The sequence below is a fragment of the Doryrhamphus excisus genome, chromosome 7 (genome assembly GCF_030265055.1).
Source record: "Doryrhamphus excisus isolate RoL2022-K1 chromosome 7, RoL_Dexc_1.0, whole genome shotgun sequence".
Taxonomy (NCBI): domain Eukaryota; kingdom Metazoa; phylum Chordata; class Actinopteri; order Syngnathiformes; family Syngnathidae; genus Doryrhamphus; species Doryrhamphus excisus.
Genome location: NC_080472.1, coordinates 19881678 through 19896260, shown reverse-complemented (window position 1 = coordinate 19896260; position 14583 = coordinate 19881678). Strand labels below are relative to the sequence as shown.

General features: G+C 45.9%; 1 protein-coding gene across 5 annotated transcripts in view; it reads left to right on the top strand.

The window, feature by feature from the left end:
* The window catches only part of atp2b1a (ATPase plasma membrane Ca2+ transporting 1a), an 81156-nt gene that overhangs the window by 49529 nt on the left and 17044 nt on the right, over positions 1 to 14583 (top strand). The window contains exons 1-2 of one of the 5 annotated variants that reach the window (XM_058076742.1): positions 1892 to 2296; positions 10339 to 10806. In XM_058076742.1, the coding sequence (XP_057932725.1) occupies positions 10614 to 10806 (193 nt within the window). In that variant the 5' untranslated portion in view covers positions 1892 to 2296; positions 10339 to 10613. Of the gene's footprint in view, positions 1 to 1891; positions 2423 to 10338; positions 10807 to 14583 lie in introns of those variants that run through there. The other 4 variants (XM_058076738.1, XM_058076741.1, XM_058076739.1 and 1 more) reach the window with 4 other exon arrangements.

Sequence of the window (14583 nt, the reverse complement as noted above, 5' to 3'; positions counted from 1 at the left end):
TCCTGATTTTGATGCTGATTTTTTATTTTGATGAAGACTGACACGATGATCTCACGCAAAGGAAGGTTTACACCCAACATGATTAAACATGGTGTAGACATCACAAGAGTGCTTCATCTTGGATGCGCACTTCTGACCTTATCCTCACGAGGGTCGCCGGGGTGCTGGAGCCTATCCCAGCTGTCTTCTTGGGGCGAGAGGCGGGGTACACCCTGGACCGGTGGCCAGCCAATCACAGGGCACATATAGACAAACAACCATTCACACTCACATTCATACCTATGGACAATTTGGAGTCGCTAATTAACCTAGCATGTTTTTGGAATGTGGGAGGAAACCGGAGCACCCGGAGAAAACCCACGCATGCACGGGTAGAACATGCAAACTCCACACAGAGATAGCCGAGGGTGGGATTGAACCCTGGTCTCCTAGCTGTGAGGTCTGCGTGCTAACCACTCGACCACTATGCAGCCCCTTCATGATTAGTATTAATTATGAGTATTAAGTTGCTGTGTGATGAGAATGTGGGAGGAAACTGGGAGTACCCGGAGAACATGCAAACTCCACACAGAGGTGGGATTGAACTGGAGTCTCCTAGCTGTGAGGCCTGCGCGTCCACCGCGCGTCCACCACTTGTCCACCGTGCAGCCTGTTTACTTGTGTTTACAAAATAAGGGTGTCATCAAAAATAGCTTACACCAACAATGATGCAGTAAACCAAGTATACTACTTTTAAAAAATAACTCTTAACTGTTATGACCAAGGAATTGGACTCAGGAATGGAAACAATGAATTGAAATCGGAACCGTGTTTGTTTAAATGCAAACGATGCCCGACCCTGCAGTTATTCTCCATTTGGTCCAAGTTACTTAAAATCTGTCTATGAATATGACATCTATCAAAACATGTGATAGTCGTTTGTTTTTGTCATTTTTTTATGCCTTTCTTGTCTTCGGGCTGACAAATCTAACTGACAGCGCTTGCACAAGCAAACGTGCAGAAATCCGAAGTCATTGTCCTCTTCATCCTGAGCTTCCTCTTTTTCTTGTCTTTTCTTTGTCTCCATCTGACTCAGACGTTCCCAAAAAATGTGTCAAAACGTTCAAACTTTGCGTCAGCGCTTTGAACCGGCCCCGCCTCCTTGTTTATAGAACTGCAGTGTGGTGAATGAAGGCACTGGTGCACGCTGAGGCGTTAATGATAAGTCCCATTATGTATTAAACACCGAGACTTGACCCCCAGCGGGCCTTGTTCTCTGTTTATCATCTACCACGGCTAATGATGGTTTTTAACCTGCTGATCATCATGTAAAACATGCCTTTGTTTGTTCTCAACCTGAGACATGGTAAAAAGGTGCCTGTGTGCCAAATATTTAAAAAAAAAGGCAATGCTCTGTTTGTATTGTTGTGTAAGTGTGCTACATGTTAGTAGCACTACTGGAATAAATGCGGAGTGAGACTCCTCAGTCACAAAGACGACAGGCATTAAAGGCGAAGAAGAAAAAAAACGCTACGTCATGGAAAGAATGACGTCAGGTTTGATCAGGGGCAAGGGGGACGAGCCGAGAGAGTAGCTTTGGTGGAGTCAGAACTGACTTGTCAAAAACCAACGGAGGCGATGGTGACTGATTCTCGCACGCTACATCACACGGTGCTGCGAACTCCTGAATAATCCCGTTATTATAAAGCGACGTGGGAGTACAAGGGGGCTGGGGGTGGTGGTCGTCATGACGTAACCGTTTCCATAGGCGACTCTTATGCAGGCTGAGCCAATGGGAATCCACACCAGAAGCTTAGCTCCTCCTCTCCTTGACGCGCACCACAAGTCCCTGGTGGAGTTGTGGAAAAAGGGAACACGGAGGAGCGAGATAAGATGGCTCTGTGCACTTCCGCTTTTGCCTTCAGTCATCTGACACGAACGTGAGCAAGTTATACCACGGGAGTAAGTTCGTCGTCATTATATACCGATAATTCAATACAATCGTCGCATCCTCTTCGTATGTTGCCTTTTGTAATAGACGGATGCAAATAATCATATGTGAGCGTTAACTTATTAACACAATGCTCGTACTTTGTCCATTAGCCAATTTAAATGCGCGAGAGAAATGTGTTTTCGAGCATTCATGTCAAGGACGGGAACTATCTTGACTGCTTGCTACACTCTGTACTCTCTGATCGTGGTGGAGACGTCACAGTGGGCGGGGCTTCTACCTCAGTCCAGGGGAGCGAGCCTCTGGAGTCTGGAGGGGGAGTGAGAAAGGGCGAGAGGCACTCAGGGTGCGCTTCAGAGAAAAGGAGTAAGTATTTTCTCTTGGTCCTACCTTCCATTAATGCTTTAAAATTGCCTCACGACAACGGCTTCCTGGGTTTACTTCCGTCGCCTTGGAGAGGACGCTTCTGCTGACAAAGTCTCCCATTTTGCGGTCAGTGTTTCAGACGAGACGCGGTTATCAAGCAGCGGTTGGTCGGTTAGCTTCACGTCAAGCTAGTGCGGCTAACCCTCTATCCGGGGGTATGGACACTGACATTGGGCAGGCTCGTCTTCCAGCCCGGGGTGGCTTATCAGCCGGGATGCTGCAAAATCTCCGGTGCACCTTCCTGGTTTACTTTCCCTTCTTCTCCGCCCCTGGTTAAGTTTCCCCAAGCTGTCAATCTGTGTGTTGCAGCGCTTGTGTGTTCTTTACAATCAGCATATGCTAACGCCTGCGAGCTACTCGGCTAGCAATGTGAGCTAGCGTGGCTCGCAGTGGGCTTTTAAAACTGTTCTTTTATCAGTAAGATTTCATTGATGATGTTGACTATTTATTGGCGATAAATCAGATAAAGTATTATGCATAAATTAGGCTTATTTTGCATTCAGCGCCAGGCGTTATTCCATATCGATCACCTGAACGAATAACCCTTGATCTCTAACTTGTGATCCACGGAGCTCCTCCACGGAGCACCGCGTTCGGTCCAAGCCGTCAGGCCAAGTTACCCGACCACCTCAAGTTTCAACCCGAGTGTGACTCTTGCAACCCCCCGGTCTTTGATTTTTTTTAACAAGCACTTAAACGCCGAACGACTGTTCCATAGGTCCAAAAAAATGTCCCCTCATTAGGCATGTTAGTCTTTTTTTCCCATGACCTTGATGGATGCTGGAACGCTTTTTGCATTCCTTCACGTCACCTGCAAGCTCCACGGTCTGTGCGGTTCTTGCAGCCGCTGAGCCCCTTTTTGGTGTCGAGATGAAGGGATCACTGCTTATCCAATTAAACGATGCGGTGCTTGCAGCCGCAGGGACACGCACCATACGCTGCCTTGCAGCCATTTGCAATTGCAATGTTTATTTCTAATTACATTATACATAAACACAATGAGGCTCATTGGCCTGCATTAAGGGGATGTCACAGTAACATGGTCTAGTTATCTGGAGGCATGATGTAATGTGATGACAGCTAAGCACTTCCCTAATCAACCATTGTATCCATAAAGGTGAATGATCAATGTAGCTTTAGAACCAGAATGACCGTATTACAAAAATGAGGTTGTCGCTTTAAAGGGATGAAAATGAAGTAAATTAAGAGGGAATACAGAAAAAGACAGGGAGAAAATGTGTATGACTGTATTAGGGGAATAAAGTAGTCATTTTCCAAGGATAGGCTTGTATCATCATTACAAGGGATACATAAATTAAACATGTAATTAAGGGAATTAAGCTTTGATTATGAGAAAACACCATTTTATGATAATCAATGATTGCGTCTAGATGAGGACTGTTGAGGATGAAGTGTGTTTACTTTCAAGTCTGCATCAGCAGCATAATAAGCATGTTTCATATATGATTGTTATTATCGTCATCGTGTCCCTAAGGATCCTTCCTTGCGGTCTCTGTCAGCCTAAAGAGCCACATAGAGCGCGTTTAATGATTTATGTAAACCAACAGTAACACATTGTGTTGCTCCGCCTGAGGCCTTTGGACTCGGGCTGCTGCAGTCGCTCAAGATTGATAGCTCTCATCTTCCTGGCTGCAGACTATTGACAGCATGGACGCTGGTTGCCTGTCCGGCAAAACAAAGGATATGAGTCAGTGGTTGTTGCAACTTGTTTTGGAAAGCGGTTCTATGGCACAGCGGCGTATCGTTTGACACTCGTTGGCTGTGCGGGCACATTTGGATCGCCTTCCCTCACCTCCCCCTGCTTACATTTGTAATCCAGACTTGTTACATTTTGTACAGGGCATCAGCAACGGGCGGCCGCGCACTTCTGCTAATTTAGCCTTTGCATGAAATACTCTCTGTCCTCTTGACGGCAAAAGGAGAGCAATCAGTCGGTTGAAAGCTTCACGTCGAATGCTTCCACGGTGGTGCAGTCCCACTTACAGCTGCATCGTGCGCTCCGGAGACACTCACGAGCAGCTCCGGGCTCCAAAAATAACATTTAGTGTTGTCAATATGCACCTTTTTTTTTTTTTTTTGCTGTAGCACATCTAGTTGACGAGTTACTGATGAAAGCTTGTATGTCACAAACGTGAGTGACATGTGCTGTGTAAACCCACATTGAAAGACACAATGCGGGCTTTTAGTGTTTATGGTACATTTTTGCTCGTACATTACGAGGTAGGGGTTATATGAAAATGTTACTCCCCCTAGGCACCAGCTACATCGCAGCGTATGGTGGAACTCCCCGAAAATCTGCAAAATAATGGCACCTCAGTGTCCACTAGGGTCACTGTCATGTGATCACGCCTCACCAGTTGTACAGTCAAACTTGTTTTTTTTTTCCGCTCCAGTTTTTGCATCAGTTTTGGTACCATATTATCCATTGCTACTACTACTACTCGCTTTTATTGAGTGTGGCTGCAAAATTAGCGGCTGATTTCAGTCATGGGTGATCAGTATCAAAACTCAGCATGCATGAAAATGGTCATCACAGGACATCACTGACACAGGAACCACTTTAAAGACACTTGTATTACGCAGTACCGCGTGTGATTGACTCATACTTGACGCTTCAGCCATCTTTCTAGGTCTGTCATCATTCCCTTGCGCCCCCCCCCCCCCCTCCCTCTCACGTGTCGGTCAGTTGTGTCACAATGAAGGCACCCACCCGCACTTTACACAGCGACCCCATTGTACAATGGCCCGGGGACGACTGGGTCAGACAGCGAATGGCATGGCACGGACCGGCCCCTGGGGGCAGCGGCCCTAGAACGGCGCATCATAAAGAACAAAGGGCAGGTCCGGGCTTCAAAGGCCGCGCTGATGAAAGATGCCCGCCAACGTCTGCAGCTGCTGCATAACATTGTCGGCGGTGTAACATTTTCACACTTAATGAGTACACGATAGTACTCGCCTTCCAGCCAATTCGGTCATATTCATGCAGCCCTGAAAGGTTGTACAAGGTCTGAAATGGTATCATAACTCGTATCGCAGTATATTTAGGTTGAATATCGATATACAATAATCCTGATATTTCTTTCCACAAAATTCAAAGCCAAAATATGCGTGTTTTATTAAATTGTAAACAATCTTATAGAAAAACAGCCACTGTAATAAAACAGTATATTTTCTTTTTAAATAAGTATAGAAAAAGGTCAACATGAGGTTCAATCTTTAGTGCCAAGCTGGTGAAACGGGGGGTGGGGGGCATGTTGAATGGGCGGGCAGCACATGGTCTCCATACACTGACCAGGCTGCCCTGCCCCGGGCCGCTACCATTGTCTCTGGAGACAGAAGGATGCCTACACACAATTATGATGCATGGTATTAGCCAGGGGTGCCATACAGGGGGCGGGGGGGTTAGGATAACAATATTTTTTCCCACCCCTGCTTAGACGATGAGAGGCTTTAAGGAGACTTAATGGAAGAGTACATGTGTCTGGTGGACCTCTGGCAGGGCGATGGCTGTGGAATATCACCTTCCAGGCAGCAGGTAGCGGGGCTCCAAGCGATGGGTGGTCCTCTCGTCTGATGAATGCAATTATTTTTCGCTGTTATTTGCTTACCGTCTTGACCATCATGCACGTACAGGTGATGACATGTTAGTTCCTCAAACTCACCGTACTCACCTTACAGTGTTGCAAAGTTGAGATCACTCTTAAGTTCCATGCGGCAGACATGTTTGATTCGGTTTGCGGTGTAAGGGCTGGGAAGAGGCTACATCGTACGCAGTTGTTGTGACTGGCATATCGCATGCTTTTCTGCAGAAATCAGCTGCTACTGAATGAAGCCGATGCTTGATTGCTGAGCATCGGCAATTCATAGATCTATTTTTAACGTAAATTAATCTTTTATGTTACATTTGAAGCCAAAATTTACCATATTAGCGACATGACAACATGAACAGAAAAGGTGTCTAGTGTTTATGTAACAAACAGTTTTTTCATTTATAAGTCGCTCTGGAGTATAAGTCGCAGGAACAGCCAACCTATGAAAAAAAGTGTGACTTGTATTCCGGAAAATACGGTACTCATTGTTAGCTCCTACAATATCAATGCCCCGTAGCTTAATATATATGCAGTTCATGGATTTCATTTTTTTTAGAGGGCCTTGTGCTAGCAGTTTTTCCTCTATTTTAAGGTTATGCAAATTAGCACAAGGCTGAAACCACACCAAACATCCCTTATGGGCCATAAACGCTTCACTTTCACTGCTTTAGCCTGTAGCCTTGATTCTGGTCTTCCAGCCACTGCTTTAGCAACCTTAGCAACCGTTCCATCTTAATAATGAGACCACTTATACTTAGTTCTCACTGTCACTTTTATATGAGCATTGTCCTACCCAATGATGGTCACGACAGTCGAGCGGCGAAAAGACCAAAAGGCTAATATTTGTTGGGTTCACCTCTCCTCTCTATGAGGTTTTTATGATGTTCAGTTGGCACGCCGCCACCGATGAGCCTGCCTTTTAGCCCCGAATTACGCTGCAGCGTCCCGACTCCCACGTTAGCTATGCTGACTATCTTGTATCAATATGATTTCAGAGCAACATGTCCAATAAAAGTGAGCGATCACATCGATTAGTTCCATCTCCAACTAAGGATCTGGACGCCACATGTACTATATTCTTCCACCGTGTGGGCTAGTCTGTTATTTAACGGATCTAAGCTTTAATTTATGGGGGGCACGTTTGTACCACGGAATGTCGTAAAGCCATCACAACTCTATTTATTTTCTTTACTTAATAAGCAATCCATGCATTATAACACATTAGTCCTTATTTTCCATATTAAAAGACAGGAAGTGAAGAATATCATAAATTGCTAGCACATTTTCGGACATGTTAAAACGTGCAAGTGTAAACATGATGTTCCTTAATGTGTTTTTATGCTGAGCATATTTGAAATTCACTACACCATGACCAGGAAATACCTCATCGATATTTGTTCATATGTCCCACTATGATCTCAGTAGGGGAGGGGTTGGAAAATGGAAAGTGTGTGCTGACTGCTGACACCCCCCACTGCGCCTTCGTACGCTCTTTGGCAACCCGATAGCATCGGAGAGCCTCGTAGAGCTTCCAGTGCTCGCGATGAAGTATCTCTCCGCTGCGAGAGGAGAGCCGGGTGCCTCTGCTTTGTACCCTCCACATTTACATGGCCTGACCCAGTTCGGCGGCAGGCTAGAGGCAGTGGGAGGGGCAGGTCGGGGAAAAGCTAAAAATACCACCATGCCTCTCGTGTTAGGCGGCTTCATTGTGGAGGGATCCCGAGAATCGCTATCTTTGAGTTGTTGGCTAACGGAGGTGCACAAACGGCCAAAGGGTTTCCTTAGAATGAAGACTATTCTGCAGACGGCGGGCGCTGTTCCTTTAAATTGTCTCCCCTCTCTGCAGATTTCCACACGCACGTGTGTCGTGGCAGCCTCGGAGTGGAGGTAGTGTCTCCGTCGGTGGCGTGCAAAGGGTTAACCCCAGTCGCTGTCACTCAACCATACCACTCCAGCTGCCGGGCGCTGAGATCCAATCGCAATGATTTTCCGCTGTTGTGACATGTGACCGGCTCCGCAACCCGAAACTGTCGCAGCGGAGCAAATGTCGGCACATCCCCATCGCCCCGCAGGGCCGAGGTGTCGCGGCGGAGGCCCCACGGGCAAACCAGAATTGCGTCCGGTCGAGGTGCAGCATTTGAAATGGACGCTGCAAAAAAAAGCCTGCTGTTCCTTTGCTAATTGGATGGTTACCGCTTTGATCTTCGGCTTGAAGAGGAGTTTTTCCAAGTGTCCTTGAGCAAGATACCAAAACCGCTAATTGCTCCTGACTGACCCGTTTGCACCGTGTGGGCAGCCACCAGCATCACTGAATGCTTTTAGCATCATTATGGAGGAAAGGCTGTGATACATTTACAGTATACATGTAAGCATGCTAAGCTATCACTTCCACTGATGTTATCACAATGGACTGTTAATAGTGCTGGTTTTGGGTGCGGACAAACCCAAATCCGAACCGACACATTCCAACGTGCCGGATAAACCCAAACCCGACACATGCCAACGTGTTGTGGCATTCACTGTCTTGAGGAGTAATTGTTTTTCGGTAATTGAATGTGCATTGTTTAGGATTGTGCGTGATGCTGTGAGGTGTCACCTACCTTTGCAGTCTTGTGCTGGTAGATATTTTTAGCCGACTAGATTGGCCCCTTCCTCTCATGAATGCCTGCAGTTTTCAGTTTGCTTCAGAAAAGGATGCCTGAATAGGCAAAACTACATGTGAGGCGCATTACAACTTGTAATGGTAATTATTTTATTTCATTTGAACATGCATCAGATTACAATTGAGTGCATCCCATAATCAGTTCACAGTTCCACATGTCCAAAAGGAGTAGGAAGAAACAAAGCTTATTAAATCCTACCCCTCCATCTGGTACTTTTACAGTCAGTAACTGTTACATTTGTTCACTTCCTGCTTTTCTAATATAGTTTTTTAAAAATTAAATTTTTGCCCCCTACCGAAGTACGAGATATGTCAATACAATGACATAATGGGTACCATAATAACTGTCAATATAGTGATATATATATATATATATATATATATATATATATAGCTTGTATTTAGCAAACATCAACTGCTTGTATTGTTTCTTGAATTGGCTCATCGTTGTGCATTGTTTGAGGTCCTTACTCAATCCATTCCATAGTTTGATTCCGCATACTGAAATGCTATGGCTTTTTAACGTAGTCCTAGCATATGTGTTTCAAATGTACTTCTTCCCTGAGATCATATTTCTCCTCTCTTGTAGAGAAGTATTCAATGACATTTTTAGCTAATTGGTTATTTTTAGCCTTATGCATTATTTTAGCTGTTTGAAGATACTATAACTATATCAGCAAGTTGAAGTATTTGTGATTTCAGAAGTAAGGAGTTAGTATGTTCTCTGTAGGCGGCATTATGAATTATCCTTACTGACCTTTTTTGCAGTACATTTAGCGAGCGAAAATTGTTTTTATAGTTATTAGCCTATATTTCCACACAATAAGTAAGATATGGTAGAACCAGAGAGCAATAAAGAGTGTGGAGTGATTTCTGATTGAGCTTTGTTCAATATTGAAATATTTTTGGCCACCTTATGTTGTATATTTGTTATATATTTGTAATATGAGGTTTCCAGGTTTGGTATCGGTTGAGCTGACAAGCATGTTTCCCCATCCACGCACGCTAATAAGCTCCCACTTTGGTAATACAAGCCGGCCCGGCAACTTTGCTGCGTAATAAATAATAAATTCTGTCCTGTTTTTTCCATAGCAGATGGCACCAAGTAGAATCTCGACATGTGACAGAATAGTTTCCAAGAATCTCAATGGAACAAGCTGCGAGATGCGGGCTACATTTGCTATTGCGCGGCGTCCATCCGCCGAGTTTTATACCGTGACATATTTGGAGATTCTTTTTATTTGCGTTTAACAGCTCCGAGGAGCTCCGTCTCACAGAGATGCTGACCTTTAGACGAGCATAGTTCAACCCATAAATGAATTCAAATCCAGTCAACTCTGAATGAACCAGGCCTGCTGTGTCAGTCATACAGAGGCTGAATGGGCGCCAGCCGCCGGTTACAATGGGCTCCCTGGCGCTGAGCACCATGGAGCTCCCCAATGCCGCAGATAGTCTTAATTAGATTTAACGCCAGGCTTTTTCCTGAAGTAATCATTCAGCTGGTCCCAGCTCACCGGCAGAGAAGGGAATTTTGTTCCCAGAGAGCGACCTCTGTACATGACGGAACACGTCCGCGCGAAGAACGCATTAGTACAAACCACCGCGGCAGCGTTGGATGAGCACCTTTTTGTCTGAGCGCTACAATCGAACCGGTTCTTTGTTGTCAACGTGTGCGGTGTTGCTGACGGTATGTTTGCTCCTCTTTTCAGATCCGACCGCACGGCGATCTCTGAGTTCTCCTCCGTTGCCATGAAGGGCCAGGAAGACTCAGCTCTCCGAGAGAAATGGCTGCTTTTGTAAAGACCCCGACCTGCGACCTGCCGCCACATGACTCCAGCTGCCTCTGACGACCCTGTCGCCTTTTTTATGGGCGCTACTACTTTGTGCGCGCTTGTGAGGATTTAAGCTTTTCCCGGAGACTTTTATTTTTTCCCCTCCACTGGTACCTTGAGGCTTTGCATTAGCGCGAGGAGCTTGCGAGACAATGGCGAACAACTCGTACAGCGGGGTGAAGAACTCCATCGTGGAGGCGAACCATGATGGAGAGTTTTGCTGCACGCTCAAAGAACTGCGCTCCCTCATGGAATTGCGAGGCGCGGAGGGGCTAAACAAAATCGGGGAGTCATACGGGGACGTTCAAGGATTCTGCAGCCGGTTAAAAACCTCACCTACAGATGGTAACGTAGCCCTGCACCTCACTTTAGCGCTTCAACGTTGACGTTTTGTTGACAGAATGCTAATGCGGTGTGAGCATAGTTTCGAAGGCTTGTCATAAGCCGTGTCGCACACGTCATCGGACACCTTGACATCACTTCCTTGGAAAACTCATATGTCAGACAGGTGGCCGGGGGCGGCCATGCTCTGACCTGCGCCACTCCGGCTCTATTTCAAGGCCCCTCTCTCCTGTTTCACCTCTGCCTCTATGGTGAGGGGCGTCTCAGACAGACCAGCTGTCCGCCCGGGCACAGCACCAGGCCCCGGCCAGGTTCATGTCCCACATGTGGGGCACCAAAACAGCTTCACGGTCGCCAAGTAATGGCTCAAACGTGTTGTGGAAGGATTGAGTGAATTTTCGGTCTGCCGTCACCATGTTGTTGAAGATGTGATGTTTGGCGACATTGGAGCTTCAGCCCCCCCCCCCCCCCCCCCTTTTTTTTTTTTTTTTATTCCTGCTTCTCGTGAGCTCTCTGTTTCAGCGTTTCTCTATAGACAGTCTAGTGCCTAATCGCCAGTATGACCTTGACTGAACTCTTATGGGAGAGGATTTTCAGTTTGATCCCAGATTAAAACGGCACCGCGTATTCACTGTCGCAGCATCAGTCCTCTGTATGCAGAGTGTCAAAGCGAGGAGGGGAAAAAAAATAAAATAAAAATATTCCCTCGGCTTCATCTCGCCAGAGGGAATGCCGTAAATACCCCGCTGCATGGCAGCACAAATCATCTCTGGTTACCTTAACGACACGGCGAGCGTACGTGGCACACCATTCCGTCTCCTGTGTACGATTGTGGCGGGCACGAAGAGGAATGGCTGAGTCTGCTGGGAGAGGCGCGAGTTGTTCTAACACGTATGTGACCGTGTCATCCTTGGAGGGGGGGTCTTAACGAGTCCTGTCATACTTTTGTAACGTGAGTGACATGAGCCGAGACGCGCACTTGCTTCACCTCGCCCCCGTGCCGCGAAACATCCCAAACGCGCTCAACGCCGCTGAGCTTTGATTTTTTTTTTTTTTTAACTGTTCCATTCGGCTCATTCGTCATCGCCCGCGGGATTACAAACGCTTGACAATTGAAAAGGGATTTCTAATTAGTTGGACGTTTTACGTCTCAAAAACCTCTTAGGCCAATCTTTTCCTAATCCGCCACATTTCCAAGCTCATTTTCTTCATCCAAGTTGTACTCAACTTCGGTGTTGCAGCAGCTTATGCATACATACATACATACATACATGCATCCATACATACATATGTATATACGCACATATTTTTGACTGGAGGAATGCATTGACTGCTTGGCCACGGGGTGCGACCGATACGTGGACATTCCTCTGTTCTCAAATATCTTAATTTTTGTTTTTCTGCACAAAATAAGATGAAAAATAAATAAACAAATCAAGAATAAAGAAAATCAAATAGCCCTGTAGACATGACAAAACACGACTAGAGTCACATTTATACTATTTTTATTTACAACATATTGCACAACTGCAGGGTCTTGAGACACATGCTAACTCGCAAACTAGAGAGCTAGCGACCTAAACGGTAGCCTTCAAGTTATTTCCTTTAAACTTAAATAGCCAAAAACTTACCACTTCCACACGGATAGGGAGGTTAACTATTAACAGTTATTTAACCTTTAACATGAACATTAATCAAATGTAATAATTTTTCTAGGTGCATGATACCATACAGCATCCATATCAAACTTGTGCGGGCCGCACTAACATTAAACTTTCATATCAAGGCGGGGGCCTCAAACTGGTGTTGGGCCGCGTGTTTGAGACCCCTGATCTACACACTTCTATTTATATCGTCTGAATAGCGCATTGTTTGTGGTGTTTTAACACATACTGCCACTCTCCGTTTTGGACGTCACATCTCAGGGTCACAAGGTGTCGCAAGGCTAAGTGCATCCGAGTCTCTGCACTGGCACTCGAGAAGTCCTCAGAATTCAAACCGCCACCGTCGCGGGCAGCTGCGACGTTCAAACGAGTCCATTGAAGCACCCTGACCAGCTTTACTCCTTAATGAGATCGGTGAATACGCTGCATAATGAGGCTCATTAAATAAATCCACGTCGATGTTATTGACTGGACTCACCTGTTCCCGCCCTCCTGCAGCTGACCTCTGTTTGATTTGGATATTAGCAAAGTCAAATATTTGGGTTTCAGCTATTTGATCCCGCCGGCTCTGTGCTTTTTGCGAGGCTTCCGTCGTTGGAATGTTGTTCACAAATCGGCCTCATTGTGTCGGACATTGCTCTTTGCCTCTTGTCATGGAGTGATTTGTCAGCACATCGGGTCTCTTGTGGGTCAGTATGTTTAGTCCTAAAGGTGTAAAAAGCACACTGACGCCATTATTTTTACAGCTTTACATCAACTTTCCTTGGCTCCATTTTGGGTTATATTTCAGTGATGGAAAGGAAATCATAGACTTGCACTGTAACTGTGTTGCTTAGTAAAGAACTAAAGAGTCAAACGATGACGGTGTCCACAGAGCTGACGGACAATGTCTCCCGGTTCCGGTTTCCATGCTAAGCCGCAGGCTGCCAACTGAGACATTTTTGTGATGAAGAGATATTAACCCTTTTAAAGCTTTATCACGCCATAGTGACAAATAAAATTGTATTGTTTAGTTACTATTTTACAGCAGGAGATGGCGGACATCTGTGACTTTCCGATGAGCAACACGTGTGGGTGTGTTTCTATGCAAGTTAAGGAGTTTGATGACTTTGAAGTGCAAGTAGCACAGGTGGTCAAAACACTAGCGGGAATGTAAAAAGCAGGAAATAGCGTTCTGAAAGCGTACAAAGCAGGAGTGGTGTTAAAGATCCGGCTCTATGTAAATGATGATGATGATGATGGTGTTTGTGTGAGAGATGGGGAAGAGTACCACAAGTGGATCAGACATTTTTGATGCGCCTGTAGGGACCTGACAAGTAGGTGCTGTCCTCATATGCAAATGAGATGTTGTTGACATTAAGAACACGGTTGGACTCACACGGCGTATTCGTCACGTGACAAGACGCGCCGTATTGTATGCTATTCGAGCAAATGTACGCAAACCGAGGCAAAATTCTGCGTAAATCTTCAACGGAGGCCAACCGAAGTTCCACATTTTTTCTCGAGGCTGCACGGTGATCGAGTGGTGGACGCGCAGGCCTCACAGCTAGGAGACTCCAGTTCAATCCCACCTCTGTGTGGAGTTTGCATGTTCTCCAGGTACTCCGGTTTCCTCCCACATTCTCATCACACAGCAACTTAATACTCATAATTAATACTAATAATGAAGGGGCTGCATTGCGGTCGAGTGGTTAGCACGCAGACCTCACAGCTAGGAGACAAGGGTTCAATACCACCCCCGGCCATCTCTGTGTGGAGTTTGCATGTTATCCCCGTGAATGCGTGGGTTTTCTCCGGGTATTCCGGTTTCCTCCCACATTCCAAAAAAAAAAAACATGCTAGGTTAATTGGCGACTCCAAATTGTCCATAGGTATGAATGAGTGTGAATGGTTGTTTGTCTATATGCGCCCCGTGATTGGCTGACGACCAGTCCGGGGTGTACCCCACCTATCGCCTGAAGACAGCTGGGATAGGCTCCAGCACCCCGGCGACCCTCGTGAGGAAAAAGCGGTAGAAAATGAATGAATTAATTTTTCTCTACCAAAAATCCACCAATTTGTGGAGTCATGAGTGCAGTGGCGGATGCGCATTGTAAATAGTCGTACAGTTGCTGAA